Consider the following 20,586-nt stretch of genomic DNA (forward strand, 5'->3'; position numbering starts at 1 on the left):
TCGCGAGAACTTTCACCTTTGAGGGAAATCGCACGAGCTGCTTGAAATCTCGCGATATTTTACAGGGTCTTCGTGTCCCTTCCACGTCGCATCCGCCGGAGTTGAGCGGCAGCTTTCCTGTGGGCCGTGCTCCGTGCTCCGTGCTCCGTGCTCCGTACGTGTCGCTGTGTTTGAGGATTTTCAACGTCGTGAGAAAGGTCTGAAAACTTACTTCAGAGGGCAAAATATCTGCTGGCGGTGTCGAGCTCGTTTTGTTGTATCAGTGACGGCTCCTGTCAGGGGGCACGGAACCAGTTTCGTGGGATTTGTTAATTCCCTTCACGAAGGTATTAATTTAATATAAAACCTCGGACCTCGCGGCCTCCATTACCGCGATGGTGTTGAAGGTCCGTGTGGAGTAATTCGTGTGTTTCCCTCGTCCTCGTTGGAGTCTTGTTCTTGTTCTTGTTCTTGTTCTCTGATCCAGTGTTTTATTATCGTCTCGTGACGTCTCGTGCTGTAAAGACCTCCAGGTGAACGGACATTGAAGGTCGTCAGGTCGGTAACGAGTGTCGATATTAAAGGAGAAACGACGTGGAAAGTTTGAAGAACCCGAACCCTTCAAAATGTGTTCGACGTGTTGTAGATCGATACAGAACTCCGTATAACATGGACACGTGATGGGACAACAATTATATATATATATATATATATATATACACACATGCATATATAACATGGACACGTGATGTGACAACAACAATTATTTATATATATTGTTACGGATTCGCGCCCGCCGGCGTGCGACGGCCACGTAACTCGAATCGCGGCACGTCGCCCACCGGACGGACAATCCAGTCGTGACCCTCTCGGACTAACGCCGGGAACCAGTCACGGGTGGACCTTTCGGTCTCACCGCGATCGAGCCAATCGGCCCCCGCGTGGGATAGGGTTGCTCGCCAAATTCGACCTACCTAAGTACCCACACGGAGGGTAGACCGGGCGATCGCACCTCGCCGCAGGTCGACTTCGGACACGGGCCACTTAAGCGACCCGTTCCGTACTATCGGGATAACCGAGCGGTGTTATTCGTCGACCTCGACGGTTCGATTAATTATCGGGCGTATTCAGCCCACTACCAACCCTTTACGTGAAGCAAGATGAGGATTCAATGAAAGAAACGACGAAGCGAAGCGGGAAACAGTTCAACACAAAGCACATTTATTCGCGATGAACGGAAAGCACACATATACAATTCCACCAAAAGCACATAGAAAAGAAAAACACAATGCAATTTACACAAAAAGCAAATGCGACAATGCAGATCTAATACCGATTACGCGAGCACACGGCAACACTTATACAATTTTACTTCACAGACGGCGCCGACAACACATACCCAAAACCAAGAAAAAGAAAAGAACACCCTCAAGGATGAGGCGGGCCTGAGGCCGAGACCGGGTCGGGCCTACCCGTCTGGTGATGAGACGCGGAGCGGCGATGGTGCCTCAACTCCGCGGGCCTCGCGGGCAGTGTCTGGTAGGGGGTGGGAAAGGGGCCCCCTTGGTCGCGGGGGGAAACAGGAGGGGGTTGCTGATGCTCGGGATATAGAGGATTTCTACTCTGCCTCGAGTCCCGCGACGAGCGTCTCCACCCCGACCAGGTCGCGCCGTCGTGCCGGGAGCTGCACACCAGGGAGGCCGACGCGAGCACCCCCTCGTCTGCCCTCGCCGCCTCTCCACAGCTCCGTCCCCTTCGCTCCGACTCCAACACACACGACGACGACCAACTCCTTCTTGCTTCTTCTTCCCAACTCCACCGACTGCGAAGTCTTAACTCCCCATTCTTGACGAACGCGGTCGCTTATATAAGCCCCGTGGCTTCGCTCTCTCATCTTTGACCCCCTGCCTTCGACCTTTCACCTCGCTCCCCATTGGCCCGAGAAAAAGTGGGCGTGAATGCTTTTTGATCCATAAATTTGCATATAGCGATCGCCCTCCAACGCCCTGGAGGCGGGGCCAAATCGCCCCTCGCTCACCGATTGGACGGAACAAAAGTGGGCGTGTGTCGTTTTTGATCCGTTTTTGAAGTGGAAAATCCGTGGTTTTGTACACGCTGTTCGGCGCGCGCCCTGCACGAGTCCAACACCGGTACCCACAAGCGGCGCAAGAACGGTGGCGATGCGACGGTTGCGAGGTGTGACGTGAAGCGGCGCCGCGGTGGGTGGTTGATGTTGTGGTTGGTGGTGGTAACAATGGCGGTTGGTCCAAAATAAAGATAGTAAAAGAAAAACGGCTATCCTGAAGAGTCGCAGCACGCATAAATGACATTTATTCCCACTAGACAACGGGTTTGGGCCTAACTACACATATACTTACCGAGATATCTCACCTAAGGGACCTGAATGGTGGTTTGCGAATTTGGTAACCACAACAATATAAATACACACATACATATATAACATGGACACGTGATGGGACAACAACAATTATTTATATATATAAATACACACATACATATATAACATGGACACGTGATGGGACAACAATTGTATATATGTACATATACACATACATATATAATGTGCATACGTGATGGGACAACAATTATATGTGTGTGTGTATATATATATATATATATATATATATATATATATATATATATATATATATATATATATATATATATATATATATATATATATATATATATATATATATTGTTACGGTTGTGGAAATTCGCAAACCACCATTCAGGTCCCGTAGGTGAGATACCTCTAAGTACATGTGTAGTTAGTCCAAATCCGTTGTTTCGAGGGAATAAATGTGATTCATTCGGGCTGCAATACTTTGAGATAGCCGTTTTTCTGTTATACCTTTATTTTGAACCAACCGCCATCACACAACAACCACCAACCACAACGCCGCTTCACAACAACAACGCCAACAGCCACGACCTTTACCTTCACAACTCGCTCCCACATCATCGCATCATGCCATTCCCAAACGCACCATGACCATCAAACCACCACCATAAACCCTCCACCACCCTCACCTCCCTCCTTCTACTGCCATTCCCGCACCACCTGTGAGCACCGAGCGTCGGGCTGTCCTGGGCTCGTACAAGATACGCACCTATTCCGCGAGTGCAAAATGCGGCCTTTCCGAGGAGAATTCGGATCAGGAATGCTACACGCCCACTTCTGATCCGTCCAATCAGCAAGCGCGGGGCGGCTTGGCCCCGCCTCCAGGCGCGTCTGTGTGGAATCGAGATATGCAAATTCTAGGATCAGGGGAGATTCACGCCCCTTTTCCTCCGTCCAATGGGCGAGCGTGGCTCCACCCCCAAGCTCGTTCTGATCCAGAAATTTGCATATGGGTTCTCCTGCCGGCCTATAAAACGCCGAGCAGAAAAGCAGAGTTGAGTGGTAGAAAAGCGAAGAGAGTTTTGGGGCAGAGAGAAAGAAGAGTTGTTGCGAGGCATCAAGTCGGGTTGGAGCGTGGCGTGGAGTCGGGAGGCGAGGGCGTCCAGGTGGTTTTCTGCAGTCGGCTGAGGAGAATTGGGGGAAGAGTCCAAGGAGCTCGGGTCCGAGGCAAGGAAGACGGCAGTCGGCGACGAGGTCGCGGTGGAATCGCTAGTCACGGGACCCAAGCAAGCCAGCTATACTCCTTCCCCGGAGCATCAACAATTCCCCCTTTCCCCCACGCTGAGATAGTGCGAAAAGGGGGCCCCGTTACCACCCCACTCCAAGCGGTGCCAACGAAACCCGCGAAGGAGCACGAAGTCGGGGCACCGCCGCTCTGCCACATTTGCGGCTCATCACGAAGACGCGGGTAGGACCCCCCCCCCGGTCTCGCGGGCCTGGCCGCTCCTCCAGATTCCGCGCACACATTGGCCTACGGGCCCATCTGCCCCCTTGCCTATGAGGGTGGCTTTCTTTTCCTTTGCTTTTGAGTAAATGTGTGTCGGCGCCGTCTGTGAAGTAAAACTGTTTAAGTGTTGCCGTGTGCTCGCGTAGTCGGTAGTATCTCTGCATCATTGTTTCTTTTGTTGCATTTGCTATATGTGTGCTCTCCGTGTGCCGCGGAATAAATGTGCATTATGTTGAACTGTTTTCCCGTTTCGCTTCGTCTTTTCTTTAATTGAATCTCCATCTTGCTTCACGTAACGGGTTCGTCGTGGACTTAATACGCCGGATAATTAATCGGAACCGTCGAGGTTGACGATAACACCGCTCGGTTATCCCGATAGCACGGAACGGATCGCTTAAGAGGCTCGTGTCCGGAGGCGACCTGCGGCGAGGTGTGATTGCCCGTTCTACCCTCCGTGTGGGTACTTAGGTTGGTCGAGTTTGGCGAACAACCCTATCCCCGCGCGGGGGGCCGATTGGCACGATCGTGGTGAGGCCGAAAGGCCCACCCGTGACTAGCTCCCGGCGTTAGTCCGAGAGGGTCACGACAGAATTGTCCGTCCGGTGGGCGACGTGCCGCGATTCGAGTCACGTGGCCTATCGCACGCCAGCGGGCGCGAATTCGCAACAATATCCACGTACATGTATAACATGCACACGTCTTGGGACAACAACAATTTATTTATATATATATATATATATATATATATATATATATATATATATTTACAAATTTGGAATTTGATTGCACACAACATACAGGTTCCTGTAGTCAGCTATGTTGATAAGTGCATGTTCTCGAGATAGCTCACCTTCCATTGTTTAAATGTTCAGAAATCGATTAGATGCGCTGCAGATCGATTTAATATTTAGGGAACGAAACAATGGAGACATCCCTCCCCCTCTTCTGCGAAGAAGAAGAAGCCTGCCGTCCCGTGATTCATGATGTCAACAACTTCCTCCCACCCGTGTTTGAGCGGGGGATGGAGCATGAGGGCATGAGTCATGAGTCACGCCGGGAGCGGGTGAAGGGCGGAAGAGGATAAGGAAGAGATCCTTTCTTTGTTCGGGTTGTTCAGTAGTAAGCTTTTTGCTTCGGCAGAGAGTCGTCTCTGAGCAGACCTTCGGGTACTGTTTGGCTTGGTTGAGGGTTGAGGCCTTCGGAAGCTTTTTGCTTCGGCTGCAGCCTGGCTCGGGAGGAGGCTTTTTGGAGGCTTTTTGCTTTGGTGGTTCAATGAGCTTCGGCTTCTTATTGGCTCGGGAGAGCTTTTTGCTTCAAGCTGATTTGTTTTGGAAGGAAGTTGAGCCAGTTGCTCGGCTCGAGCTGCGAATGGTGGATTCTTCTTCTTCTTCTTCTTCTTCTTCTTCTTCTTCTTCTTCTTCTTGGTTCGTGGAGCTCTTTGTTCTCCATTTTGGTTCCTGGCTTGGTGCGACTCATCGGCCTCTTCTTGGATGTGGTTCCTTGGTGGAAGCGGTGCATCGACGGGAAGGATCGGTGCATCGACGGGAAGGATCGGCGCCTCGTCTCACCAGCACGTGTTGAGAAGCATGGGAGGATTCGCGGGAGCTCGGGAGGGATCGCGGCTCACGGCGATTGGATCCAGCTCGCTCTCGCTGGACCCCGGGTCCAAACAACTTGAAGACCACACGAGGTGGAAAGGTTCGAGATAGGTTCTGCGTTTCAGCTCACCTGTCCTCCGAGCTGGAGCTCGTTATTAAAGGCCTCTGCCACCATTTCTTGGGTGTGTGTGTGCGTACGTGTGTCCGTGGGCCCGTCTAATAAGTAGGAAATTGTTAAGTGCTTTGTGTGCTGTAAATGTTTGCATCGCATTTTGTATAGTCGGTATCGTTCTGCTCTTGCGTGCTTCCCTCGTTCCCCATTATTATTAATAAATACCCCAATTGTTAAATGTTTTCAGCTCGTCGCGTCGATTCTATCATTGACTGAGCATTTCGTGTGTTGGGAGTTAGAAAGCCGTTGGTTTGCCGTAAAAGGGGGACATTTGGACCGACGGTTCTCGGCGATTAAGCCGCTCAGAATCGCGCACGGGACAGGCTCGCCTCGGCAATTTGTTCCGTCGAGGGTGGCATACCCCGGTAGTTGGATCACGTGGGTATTTAGGTACATTGAAGATTGGCAATCGACCCTACCCCACGTGATCTTCCCATTGGCGTATTTCGGTTCTTGTACAAGGACCTGTCAACTTGGACTTATCCGGGCGGCGATCTCTCTTTCGGGTGATCGGTCGGGTCGACTCGATTTGCGGCGCCTTCAAAGCAGTCGGTTGGCGGCCGACCCCCTCCCCCCCCCCGGCCTGTAACTATATATATAATACACATACATGTATAACATGGACACATGATGGGACAACAATAATTATATATACATATATAACGTGGACACGTGATGGGACAGCAACAAATATATATATACCGTAACTAGGACATACCATGAATCTTCCATACCAGTTTCATGTATATCTGACTCGTAGTCTCTGAGATATAACGAACATGTTTTTTTTATTGTTTTCGACCAGGGTTCATTCAAAGTCTATCTTCTCCGACAGTTTTCATAGGATCCAGCTGGAAATTTTTGACAATATGGGTGAATGGACTGCCCACAGTCGCTTGTGGCCTGATTTTTGATTTTCGAAAATATTTTTTTTATTTTTCAAAAATTTCAAAGTCCAGTTGCTTGGCAACGGTGGTGTCCATAGCAACGGTTCTCATTTGCACACAACTGGGTCATGGTATGAACCTACCCACCAAGTTTCATCAAAATCGCCATTGTATTAACAGACATACGCATCGACGGAAAAAGTGATGATGGTTGATCAAAAAAAAAAAAATTTTTTTTCGACTTTACCGACTACCTAACAAACATGGACAGAAATGCTGATAATAAAGGAAGATCAAAAAAAAAAATTTTTTTTTTTTTTCCCGACTGGATCAACTACCCAATAACATGAACGTCTCTTTCAGCTGATTCAATGACCACCCAAGTCACCATCAGCCTTCCATCCCAGAGCCGATCCGAACGACGGGTCCACAACCTTAGTCATGTTGCAAGGTTATTGTGTGTGTGAGAGGGTGTTCGTGTTAGTGTCAGTATCATGGGAAAGCTTTGGGACAAGGTGTTCAACACAACATAGCTCTGCACCCGTTTTATTGTGTTCCACACCACACATTGTGTTGAGGCATCATTGTAACTTGTGTTTCGGTAAAAGCACCAAGTGTCCAAGTGGAAATGCTCATTAACCTCTCGTGCTCCGTGGGGCAAAAGCTTCACCTTTTGAAACACCATCTGGAGCATTTCACACCTTACAAGAGGCAATTGGAGACGAATCATTTCGCACACATTGTCAAAACGTGTATGTAACAAGATAACGTGTTTACAGAGCTATGTACATTCACATACACGTGTACACACACACACACACACACACACACACACACACACACACACACACACACACACACACACACACACACACACACACACACACACACACACACACACACACACACACACACACATCTGTGAGGAGTTGATGCCAACAGTGTGTTGTGTAGATCTGCAATAGGTCCAGGAGGTGGATGGAGTTGCTCGATGTGCGTTTGCTTTGTGTTGCAGGACAGAGCGTGAGCACAAAAATGACTGCGGCAGAGAACATCTGCTACACTCTTATCAACATCCCAAGTGAAGCGGAACCTCCAAGCGAGATTACGCTGAAAAACGATCTTGGTTAGTTCATATTTTGATTGATTAAATGTTTATCGGTGCAGATTGTACTCTGTGTGATTGGAGAATTGATTTCCAAATATCGTGTTCAATCTGCGTAACTGTTCTACAGAGAAAGGAGACATCAAGACAAAGACTGAGGCCTTGAAAAAGGTGATTGTGATGATACTGAGTGGTGAGCGGTTGCCAGGACTCCTCATGACCATAATTCGATTTGTTTTACCACTCCAAGACCACACGATCAAAAAACTGTTGCTTATCTTCTGGGAGATTGTTCCAAAGACAACACAAGATGGAAAACTTCTTCAAGAGATGATCCTGGTCTGCGATGCTTACAGGAAGGTGAGCTCTTTTTTTTTTTTTACAGGATCTAAGGTTTGTGGTGGAGTTGACACACACACACACACACACACACACACACACACACACACACACACGCCACAACATGACTGTTCGACGAGACAAACTCAATCGCTGAGCTGGGGGGAAGTGCCATCACTTCCTGGGGCACTATGGTACCAGTGACGTCACCACAATGGTGCCGCAATTCTCAGCACACTCAGCGGGGCATTGTGTTGCCAACCTATGGGGATTGTCTGTGCTCTTATCCTTTTTAAATACCGAACGTCAAGCAAGGAAGCAGCACATACCGTTTTAAAGTCTCGTATGACTCGGCCAGGGTTTGAACCGCTGATCTTCCAAACTCAGAGCGGACGCTCTAGCCATTCATTACACCACCGAGTCTGGTTTGTGAGAATCGGTCAGTGTTTCTGTTGTGTTGACAGTCTTGCTCAGAGTTAGTATGGTATATCTGCCTTCTAGCTGTGAGATCTGGGTTGATACCCTACCCGATAAACTGCAGACCGGAAATGAGGTGTCTGAGCCGCTGGGATTACGGGCTTCCTGGGACAAACATAAGATCCAGGCTTTCGATGCTGCTGTCCTGTCTGTGCCTGTTTGTGGTGAGGATGTTGAGGTCACATAGAGATTCACTTACATTGGCAGTGATATTCATGTCTCTGCTGGCTGTGAACCAGAGGTCAACAGACATCTGCGTTGGGAGTCATGGATTCACTGGATCATGGGGTGTGGCGCTGCCCGTACCTGTGCGGGAGGACGAAAGTCCGAGTCTTTAGGTTCTTGGTGCTTCCTGTCTTCTCTATGGATGTAAGACTTGGACTCTTACCAGGGATCTGAGACGGAGACTTAATTCCTTTGGTACCAGTTCTCTTGGCTATCGCTGGTCGGACTTTGTGTCCAACGAGCGGTTGCTGAGAGAAACTCAAATGAGATTTGTTACCTGCACAGTCCGTGAGCGTCAGCTGTGGCTGTGTGGACATGTGGCTCATTTTCCTGACGCTGATCCTGCTCACCAGATTCTCTCGGCAAGGGAGCCTCGTGAGTGGAGGAGTCCAATGGGCTAACCATGTGCCTCGTGGTTGCAGCAGGTTGATCGGTATCTCGAGACGGAGGCCCCTGGAGTACCGGCAGAAAGTGGACACAGTGACGCGCTGCTCCGGCATGTGCTCCCATACCTTACCTGACCTGACATACCTTGAGACTATCTTGTCATCCATATGCATAAAACTCAGGACCATAAATTTTGGAAATTTGCTTGCTACATAAAAAGCAAGTTGTCTTCTTGCATTATTTGTTTCACTGGAATCACCCACTCCCTCTGGGAGCAGTGTCGGAGGGAGGGGGAGGGTATATTGTGTGAGGTGGGACAAATATATTGTTGTGTTTGCTCGGTTTGAATGCGGGAAGTCTTCTCAATACGACTGTAACGGTAAACCATTTTGGCGACCCCCCCCCCTCCTACCGGATCTCACGTCCTACCATGCAGATTTGGGGCACCCAATCAACGCAAATTAGCACCACCGTCTCGTAACCAATTAGGCTGAGCGAGCCTGAGATATGGGCCACCGTCTTTATAAATGCTGATTTGACTGCCGCAGGAAATTATCCCTCAGTACGCTTTCCCTAATCACCAAATGAAGAACCACGACAGTCAGAATTCACGCCAATACAGGTATATTTAATTCTTAAAACGATGGTCACAGGGAAGAAAACACAAGGCAAGAATAAATCAATGATGTCATAATAGAACCCCTTAACTCCCATTAGTATGCACCCACAATGCCAGTGAACGAGTGGAGACCTTAATTATCTTGAACCGCAGGTTGTGGGTCACCAAACATGTTCTGAAAATTTATCAACATGATTATATGTGCATTAAATAGTTCGATGCAAACTATTGTGGTTGCTTAACTTTTTGGAAAATTAATGAAATTTAACTCCGAAGTTGTTATTTCTTGAGGCTGTTGAAAACCACAGCCGCGTGCCATATGTGGATGGTGACGTCACGTTCTCCAAAACAAAGCGGACGCTCACTCGCTCATTGAAGAAGTGTGCAGTTGAGCAGGCCATTCTTTCGCTTTTTTTATTTTTATTTTGAATTTTTGTAGAACAAAGTTATTTGGATATTTGTACATCATGCCTCGTACGTGTGTGTCGTCATGTTTTGCGAAAATGGCTGGAAAACGGGTAATCGCTCCCACCGATTCCCGAAGGAATCAAACATTCGCCGGCGGTGGATAAGATTTGTACAAACAAAACTGGCAAAGAGGACCCTTTGGATAGACTTGTCATTTGTGGTGACCATTTTACAGCCGAGGATTACGAAGGCATAAACACATCTGATCACCACTCTGAATATGAGTTGTTGGTTGACAAGTTCCCCAGATACTGCTCTGTCACATCAATTGTTGAGTTTAAGTGAGAAAAACCTTGAAATGTATTCTTAAAGAGTCCTAGTGGGGCAACTTAGCATAACAATTGTGCATTTTGTGAGGAAAGCACCAAATTTGGCACACTAGTAGCCTTACGTATTATGAACAGATTTGGATATCGGGCCATCTCAAATTCAGCCGCTGATGGCTGTGGCAGACATTTTTCCACTGCCATCAAAAATTTTGAGATGGCCCAATATCCAAATCTGTTCATAATATGATAGGCTACTAGTGTGCCAAATTTGGTGCTTTCCTCACAAAATGCACAATTGTTATGCTATATTTAGCGAAGTTGCACCACTATACATGGAAAAACACATAAATAAACTTTCTGAAAAACACAAGCATGAAAAAATTTCTCAACAAATCAAGTTATTGTTGATTAAATTACTTTTTTTTTTAACAGCATCAGCAAATTGGGCTATTTCATTTCAATTGTAAAAAAAATTGATCAATTTTCCACTTTTTTTTTTTTTTTTTTCTAAATGTGGTAGAATATTTCCCAATGAGGCTAAACATGTTTTGGTATTTATATGCCACAACAGTCTCTTGAAAGTTGGGGTTTGTTCTAACTGTTCACTTTTGCTGGGGTCAAGCTCAGCTGTCAGAAAGACTTCAACGCCAAGGCTACGGTTATACGGTGTATAATATATTTGGGTCCATTATTGATTCATTCTATTTCTGACTCTTGAGTGACTAGAGGGTTAATTATAATTATATCAAGTCACAGACGAATCAAACTTTACATTATTTGATGCATCGAACAAGAAAATGAAAATCTACAAACCAATCTGTCAGTGTGAACTGCCGGGCAGTCAGTCCTGCCACTTGTACACAAAATAGGCCGTTTTCTGGCACTTGCAAGTGGCTCAAATTTATATGGCTCAGGGCCAGAAACTCCATAGTATAAATTCCCATCATCCTCCGACTCGTCCTCAGCAATATAGGAATGAAAACACTCTATTTCATCGCGCTGAAATCGCTCTCTGATTCGTATCTCGCCATTGTTCACACGCTGTTTCCTAATGTTCACAAAGTTTTCGGAGAACGTGACGTCATAGCATCTTCGGTAAATTCCGGCCTGTTTTTTGATCACTGACAAAAGTTTTGACTTAAAAGTTAATTTTAGCATATTTTGAGTTTCAAACGAAAGAAAATAATTGCCCGATTATTAATGTGATTACAACCTTCAAATCACGTGAAGTCATCAGCGACCCAAAACGTGCTCTTTAAGTCCTTAGGGCCTGATAAGCACACCATGATAGAGAGACAGAGGTAACTAGAAGGGCACTCAGTAGAACGCATACCTCTGCGAGTCTGATTAGTTGACGTGTTGTATTCCACTGATGGGCCGGATCTGGATTCGGACCTGAACTAAAATTTAATCGTCTTGTTCATTGTCACCTCACCAACTCACCCACCAAGTTTCATCCAAATCCGTCCATAACTTTTTTGAAATATCGTGCCATTTATCATTTTAGCCCTATCACTCAGTGGGGAAATATCATTTAAAAGTTCTCGGATTGGGATTCGGTTCTTCCTTGTTAAATTCCCAACCTGCCCACCAAGTTTTGTCTGAATCCGTCCACAACTTTTTTGTGATATCCTCCTATATGTTGTTTTTGGCCCCATCTCCCAATGGTGAAGAATCACTTCAAATATTCTCAGATCCAGATCCGGATTCGGATCTTCACCAAAATGTAATCATTTCGTCCAAATCCGTCCACAACTTTTTGATATTTTTTTTTGTTCACAAATAAACAAACATACACACAGGGGTGAAAACATAACCTCCATCCACCTTTGGGGGTGGAAATAATCATGAGAATGAAATTCCATGCGGTGTCTAGCAGGGCACCACAGGATGATCAAGATCCCTACTACTCTGGCAGGGAAACAGCCCGTCCGTTGTCTGGCTCAGAGGAGAGGCGAAAGCTTGGCTCTGGCACGGGTGGGGCATAGTTCTGGCTGCGGTAGGAACGAGGGAAGCGTACAGATCTTTCAAGAACATTCGGGCTTCTCTTCCAGCTTCCATCCTTACCCCACCCTTTTATCCCCTCGGGCCCAGGCATCATCAATGATGTGCCATGCGTTTCCCTTCTCACTCGCTGTTTGTACCGCAGCGAAGTCTGTGGGTGGGGCAAAACCCGTCCTTGACTCTTGATCTGCTGATGCCCCGACAGGCTCGGTCGGCGTTCCCAGCAATTTTATTTCTCGTGCTGAGGTAGCACCTCGGGCTGATTTAAACCCTTTAAAATAAAAAAGACATTACCGAGTTTATAACATTAAACATGTGGTTAAAAAGCTCGGCATTTTTTGAACACAGACATTGGGAAAGGGAGATGACGTCTAACTATTACATGAGCGACACATTTCTCTTTGCTGATGACTCCACCCTCTGCTGTACCATCTGTCATCCCTCAAACCGGCAAGCAGCAGCCTCTTCACTCTTTGCAGATCTGGATAAAATGACAAACTGGTCCAACGCGTGGAACATGTCATTCAATCTGGACAAATCTCACACACTCACTATGTGTCTCCGAAAGGACAGTACGGAAACCCCACATCGACTTTCTCAACAATCCCCTTGAAGAAGTCCTTTTGTTCTAGCTTCTGGGTCTCACTATCTGCCACAATCTTTCCTGGGAAAGCCACATCTTTAAGCTGGCCTCCAAAGCCAGTCGCCGACTAGACAGCCTACGTCGTGCAACGTCCTTCCTTGGCACACCTGAGCTCCTGACCACCTACTCAGCTTTCATCTGCAGCCTGATGGAGTACTGCTCTCCCCTCTGGAGTGGTGCTCCTGCCTCACACCAAGCTCACCTTCACGCTGTGGAAACCAAGGCTTTTTGGTCATTGGTATCTCTCACGGCGAAGCTGAGTCTTAGAGTCTCTCACTCTCTCACTGCAGGTAGTTTGGTCGTCTTTGTCTTCTACTGTCTCCTCTCTGGCCTTGTCTCTCCTTCTCTGTCTGTGCTCTGTCCCCCCTATATTTCCGCAGGGCATTCAAGGTCCTCCAAATAACCCCTTCTCGTGAAACTGCCAAAATCACGAATCGCTGCTCACCTTTCACTCTTTCATTCCTCTTTTTTTTTTTTCCCCGCCTCTGGAACAAACTCCCACACTCTCTTCAATCTCACTCCTCCTTCCTGTTCTTCAAAACAGCTGTTTACCACCATCTCACATCTTCCCCCGTCCAAAATCTTGATCTTTTCTACCCCCGTTAAACCACCCCAAACCCACCTCCTTCAATTTCATTGTTCCCCTTGAATTTTTTTCTTTTCCCCACTGTTTTGTGCTTCCCTCCCCCACCCTTGTTATCTCCAGCTGCCATTGTTATATGTTCTGTGTGTTTGCTCTTACCTTGAGCCTCGACATGGTATATGAAAAAAAGAAGAATATTACGACACGCTCATGCTATCACATTTAGGAAAGATACACCTGCACGATACTAAGTAAGCATTATTAACCCCCAGAAGCCATCTCCACAACAATATTTTGTGCCGCGGCACTTGCACTGTGCCATGTGTACAATTGTAGGGAATGGGAGGGGGGGTACGGGAGTGTGCCCATGACCCGTTCCTCGGTACCTCCAGTATGTATGCAAAATTTGGCGGAGATTGGCCCAGCCGTATTTTATTTTTTTGTCCGATTATTTACATGCGCGCGCACACACACACACACACACACACACACACACACACACACACACACACACACACACACACACACACACACACACACACACACACACACACACACACACACACACACACACACACACACACACACGCACTCTTGTTTTTATATCGAGGATTATGTGCCTTCCCACTTTATTTTGAGCACTGTTGTATTGTGCACAACTCATTACTACAGAGTGAGTGTGAATAATAGGTTTTCAAATTCCAATGAAATCCACAACATTGATTCATTACCCAGCTAACCCATTATCCCATCGAGCTTCATTGTGTAGAGTTATATTAAAAGTTTTTTTTTTTTTTTTTTTATCCCCCGCCACGTGGCGGAAGGGGGATATTGTTTAATTTTTATTGTACAATGATGCAGGACCTGCAGCACCCGAATGAATTTATCCGTGGCTCAACTCTACGGTTCCTTTGCAAGCTCAAGGAGTCTGAACTGCTGGAGCCCCTCATGCCAGCCATCCGTACGTGCCTGGAACATCGGCACAGCTATGTGCGGCGCAATGCTGTCCTTGCTATATACACCATCTTCAGGTACCGTACCCAGCTTCCATGGCTTCAGAGAGGTGTTGTTGTTGTTGTTGTTGGTGTTCATAAACCAATTGTTCTGTTGCTTTTTCCTTCAATTCACATTTTAATTGCTTGCAGAAATTTTGAGCATCTCATCCCAGATGCACCTGAGCTCATTCACGACTTTTTGGTGAACGAAAAAGACGCCAGCTGCAAACGTAACGCTTTCATGATGTTGATTCATGCAGACCAGGTAATTAGCTTCGTTTTTGGTAATTTGTTGTAACTGTTTGCATGCTCCTTTTAACGATCCAGCCTCTGCACAACAGAGCAACGGTAATTAAAATCACCAATATTCGTTTGACTGTCGTACATCTGCAAAAATTGTGTATGCCCAAACATATTACAATGTGTGTAAAATGACAACGAATTGTGTCGACAGATCTAGACTTCTTTGTTTTCTTTACATCATTGGAATATATATATCACACATATATGCCGTGGAACCCTGCGGATTCGCAGTTCTTAAAATGTGAACTGCTTCTCCATTCGTGACCCTGTGTTTCGCGTATTCATAGTTTTTGCAGGTGCGAAATCCATCTCCCACCAGCCGCGCACATAACACACCTCTAAAACCATCTCCCACCAACTGTGCAGCAAGCACCTCGCTGTGCGCATAAACCATCCCCCTCCGTCACCCCCCACAAACGATGGTCACACTGCCCAACCCTCCCCCGTCTACCCACAACTCCTGCGCCGCTACTTGTGTGCAACGTGTTCTGGGAGTCATTCTTTCTTCTCGTCCCACTGCCTTGACCTGCTAACCTTGACCCTTATCCTCACCTGCATCCCCTCCTTCACTGGATTCTAACTCGTCGTCATTATCATTACCACATCAAAAGTTACGTCGTATCTTAATTTTAAATTGGAAATTGTACTCGCTGTTTTTGTTTTTTCTTTCCCTGGTGAATGGCGAACCGCTGGAAACCTATCTCCCCCCCCCCCCCCCAATTTTTCCCATTGAAACGATGCACCGACATTCGTGGCATTTTTCAGGAACATATGCCTCTCAAATGTTGGGGTGTGCGTGGATGCGCACGTATGTGTTTTTTTTTTATGGTTCTGCGAAACCGGCACTCCCCCAAGGCAATGGCACACACCACATAGCGGGTCCTGAGACAGTTATTTCATCAGTATTTGTTTTAGATCATCCTTCCTTTGTGTGTAGTGGGTTTTTTTTTTTTCTGACAACACGCGTTGCCTTTAGATCGTGTTTTCCTTTGCATTCTTTACCCATCTTTCCTTCTTTTCATTCTTTTGCTTTGCTGTACACGACCTTTCTTCATGCGTGCTCGCACACCAAAGACCATGGCAACAGGGGCAAGTCATTTGCATGCACGCGCCATTTCACATTCAAATTGTGCGCCATTATCCAACAGACGTTGCACCGCAGATTTCACCAGACTCGAATCCTAACATTGCAGCATTTCATACACCACCACAACACCTTTATAAAAATCACCACATCTTTGGACCACCAGCCAAGCACGCTCTCCTTTGCCATTAACAACCACAACCAACCAACAGCCAACCACCTCCATCATGAATCACTACGCTGCACCACCGCTGCCGTGTGGAGGCAAGGGCCAGTTCATCACCATCGATGTTCACCACCCCCCCCCCCGGACCGGCAGGAGATGGGGGAGCCCGACGCATCATAGGAGATACTTGGATCGGGCCGTTGTGGCATGTAATTTGAGGTGTGAGCATGTGTGAGACGCCGTTCAACATAATACGGATATCCCTATGATTCTGTTCAATTATGGCCTCCATTGTGTGTTCGGCACACGCTCGAGGGCGAGGCATGCGACTGAATGTGCACCGCCGTGTTAATTTTGGAGATGGATCCCATGTCAGTGTGTGAAGCGACCGAGGCCATTTTCCGTCGCCGAACCCTCGCAAGGCCGTGGCCAATGTGGTAATGAGGCCCCTGGAAAGCTCTATCGGCTCATCTGACTCTTGGCTCTGCCCTCCGCCAGGGGATTTTAAAATGCAACTTCAGAGGCAAAATTTTCACCATAGGTGCGACTGCTCATGTAGAAGGTTTTAATCATAATTATGACGTCATTGGTCACGTGGTGTGGCAGCCATGTTGGAAAACAGGAAAACTTTGGACCTCTGTATCTCTGAAATCTCACCAAGGGAAAAATTGAAACTTGGCACATGGCAAGTACTCATGGGGAATGAGTGTGGTTTTTTTTTTGATGACATCATAGGTGCCTTCGTTATGATGTCATTTGCATATGTAGAATGCCACATCTGATCAGTCATTAAATTTTTGAGGGTCATCTCGGGATAAAATGGTCCACAGAAAAGAATTTGATGATGTCATTGGTCACATGATTTGGCAGCCATATTGTTTTAAAAAAAGACAACTTTCAAAAATCTTCTTCTCTGAAGTGGCTGACTAGATCGAAGCAAAACGTTACACGTATGACCGCTTATCCATGAGGAACAAAAAGATTCACACACGTGATGTCATAGGTCGCATGGTTTGGCAGCCATATTGGAGTTACCCTAAAACGTATAAAAATCTCCTCCTCCAGAACGGCTGGACAGATCGAGGGGAAATTTCACACAAATTTTCCCCAAGCCATGGGTGTAAAAGTTTGTTAAGGAATAATTGATAGGTCACATGGTTTGGCAGCCATATTGGATTGAACAAAAATATTAAATGATGTTTTCCCTGGAACCGCTTAATCAATCGATGTGAAACTTCACAATTATGATCTCGTCGTGATGGGGAGGGAATACATGTTTTAAATTTCAACTTGATCGGACGCATGGTCAAGGCAGCCAGAATTGTTTAATTTTTTTTGCTCTGGGTTATTTTTTTTAAATATATTTCATTTTAATAAGGCTCACTTGGCTGTGCCCGGATGGGTTTGAGGGCACAGGAGCAGCAGCTGAAATGTGAATCCTAGCCAGGTTCCTCTTGATAACTTCATCTTTGCTTTTTGCATGTTTGGGTTCCTTCTGATTACTCCAATGCAGGAATGTACCTATTTAGTCTTCCACTTGATTTGAATTGAATTTATTTTAATCCCATTCTGAATTCAATTGAATGATGAATAAAAAACATCATGGGTCAGGGTCATGTGTCCGATTTTAAAAGTACGACATCTTGGTACCCGGTCATCACTGCCAGCAGTTATAAAGTGGTTGTTCTAATGATGTCTCTTATTAATTACATACATCAGTACACATACACCACACAAAATACATCATACAAAACTACACAAACACCACACAAAAGCAGTCCTGGCGAGGGTTTGCCATCTCTGCACTTTTTCTTGTTTCACTTGTACAAAAGTTCGGGTTTTCACGTCTTTCCTTTTCCATTTATCTGTCCGAGTATTGTTGCCTTGTGACCACCGTGTCGGAATTATTTTTATAATGAACCATTTTAATTGGGAAAAAAAAACGTTTTCCTGCCTCTTGCGCATGTACCACCACCAGGTCCGGCTTCGTTTGTGTGATCTTTGGGGAATCGCAATTGTAATTGAACGCAGTAGCATGAAATGTCATTTCGGCATCCTCGGAGGTCTTGGATCATCTGGCTCAGATGGTCTGTGTTAATTGATCTGCTTGGCACAACAATATTGAAACTGGGATGGCTGGAAACCACCTTTTTGTTTTGTGATTCCTCTGTAAATTTTCATAATGTGTATGTTTCTTTTGCAAAGCATATTTCCCAAATGCGTAGCTCTCATGGACATTTTTTGTTTGTTTGTTAGCATAAAGACAACAACTTCAGGATAAATTAAACAGTGGGAAGAGTATAATGGGCCATGTGTCCCACGCGCTCCCTGTTTTTCCTACCCCCCCACCCTCCCATGATCGATAAACATGCCTGCGTGCTGCTGTGCCACGGGGTCTGGATGGTGCCTTGGTGGCTGGACGGTGCCCTAGTGATTGGACAGTGCTTCTCTTTGGTCACGGTGCAGTACAGGGAGGTTCGCCACGAGGCGTTCTCCAGCTCAAGCTTGGCCTCTCCAAGCTCGATTTGGAGAACGCCTTCACACCGTACCACACGGCTCACTTGCTTCTCACCACCCTCGTCGTCCTACTGGGACTGTGTGTGTCCAGCACATCCGCGGTGCAAGCAGTGAAGAACTCAGAGGGTGGTGAGAGTGGATTGAGCTGTGCTGTGTGGACGGTTGAGGGAGAAAGAGAATGGGGCTGTGACTGGAGTGGGTTGGAGATCAGACACCTGTTCTGAAAAGACCGCACTGTTGGGTTCCCCTTAGACATGACTGCTCTCGCTGCACACTAGGCTGCATGGCTGAAGTGATTTTGGGCGAGCAATACGAGACGGCCGCCATCTTGCACACCACAAACATTGAGATGGACCTTCCATTTCATTTTATTGTGCCCTGTGTGCTTTTTTTTTTCTTCTTTTCTGCCACCCCTTGTTTTCTTCTGTGCATTTTTCTGCCAACCCATGGCCATAGTTTGTGCGAAGAGTTTGTATGTGCCTTATGTTGAGCTCGATCACAAATTTGTGTCCGTTGTCTTCAGTAAATAAATTCTACGCAAACTTTATCACTTCTGTAGGATGTTAATTGAAACCACTGTTTTGCTGCACTTTGTTGATTATTATTATATAATTCCTTGCTTATTCAAGTGGGTGTTGCGTTCTTGCTCTGTCATTTTGGCGGGAAGTGGCACGATGGGAGCAAAGCTGTTAATTTTGGCGGAAAGGATGCTTCCATCCCGTAACTGCAAATTTGGGGAATCATACTGTTCGACCATCCCTGAGGCCCACGACCTGGCGGGTCTCATACCTGTTACAAATATATACAACATCGTTGAGAAAAAGATATCCAACCCGAAAAAGTAACAACGTCTACCCTGCCGGTCTAGTAATAAACAAGTGAGAGCAGATCCAGTCTCGGGTGCCGTTTGATCCGTTCCCCCGAGGGACTTCATCAGACCAATAGTCCTATCCACAGGATGTCAGTTCACTTTTTGCGGGAATCCACTCTGCACTGATTACGGCCACGGACCCAGAAACGCATCCGTGGATTGATTCCTTTCCCCAGGGGGTGGGCCGACGATCCTGCCAAAAAAAAGCCTCTTAAGCCACGTTGGCTGGCTGACTGCTGTGATTGGCGATGCAGGAGCTGACATTGCATTAGGCAGTGGGTGGTTCTGTGTTTTTCACAGATTATAACAGGGTCGGTTTACCAAATTAATTTTAAGACTTGTTGAAAAAAAAAAAATACACAATCGAGACTCGTGGAAGAGCAAGATGATGGAGGTTAAGAACGCTTGTACTGACAGTTAAGACAAGCAAGGGACCCAAAGAAGAGGGAGGGGGGAAACACAGTAGCTTGCAAATACGTCGGGTTCATGGGGGTATTATTGAACCATTTCATGAAAATATGTGACCTTTGTTCTGTATGAAGAAGTGACCTTATCATTTGTTCATTAAATCCACTCATTCACAAGTGATGCTTGTTAGTTTTTATCTTTGGGGTTGGGGGGGGGGGGGAACGGAGTGACAGTCCTTTTGGGTTGTTGTCATCAGGATCGGGCCTTGGATTATTTGAGTACGTGCATCGATCAGGTGCACACCTTTGGAGACATTCTTCAGCTCGTCATTGTGGAATTGATATACAAGGTACGTCTCTCCTGACTTGCTCACCACACACAAACAATAATTTATATAATTATACTACCTTTACATTAGCAGAATCGTTTGAAGCAGCTTTAAAAGCGTAAAGCTAGGCTTGGCATAAAAAGTGAGTGGTAGCGTTGAAATGTCACTTGGATAGATGGCATTAATGTTAGAACTCGCTTTTTGTGCCAAGGATGGTTTTACGGTGAGCTGTGAAGCTTGTGGAAGAGTTTAACATGGTATGGGTAACACACCAGCAGCAGGGTAGA

The 20,586-nt window shown here is 46.5% G+C and overlaps 1 protein-coding gene across 3 annotated transcripts in view; it reads left to right on the forward strand.

Annotated features, from left to right (window-relative positions):
- The first annotated feature begins 18 nt into the window (after positions 1 to 18).
- COPB1 (coat protein complex I subunit beta 1) overlaps positions 19 to 20,586 on the forward strand; it is a 60,605-nt gene continuing 40,037 nt past the window's right edge. The window contains exons 1-6 of one of the 3 annotated variants that reach the window (XM_085846364.1): positions 19 to 197; positions 7,524 to 7,634; positions 7,744 to 7,973; positions 14,489 to 14,658; positions 14,773 to 14,887; positions 20,228 to 20,320. In XM_085846364.1, the coding sequence (XP_085702490.1) occupies positions 7,544 to 7,634; positions 7,744 to 7,973; positions 14,489 to 14,658; positions 14,773 to 14,887; positions 20,228 to 20,320 (699 nt within the window). In that variant the 5' untranslated portion in view covers positions 19 to 197; positions 7,524 to 7,543. Of the gene's footprint in view, positions 198 to 306; positions 327 to 6,938; positions 6,960 to 7,523; positions 7,635 to 7,743; positions 7,974 to 14,488; positions 14,659 to 14,772; positions 14,888 to 20,227; positions 20,321 to 20,586 lie in introns of those variants that run through there. The other 2 variants (XM_085846374.1, XM_085846358.1) reach the window with 2 other exon arrangements.

This window comes from Eptatretus burgeri, chromosome 1 (assembly GCF_056783735.1).
Source record: "Eptatretus burgeri isolate ZD-2024b chromosome 1, Ebu_testis_v1, whole genome shotgun sequence".
NCBI lineage: Eukaryota > Metazoa > Chordata > Myxini > Myxiniformes > Myxinidae > Eptatretus > Eptatretus burgeri.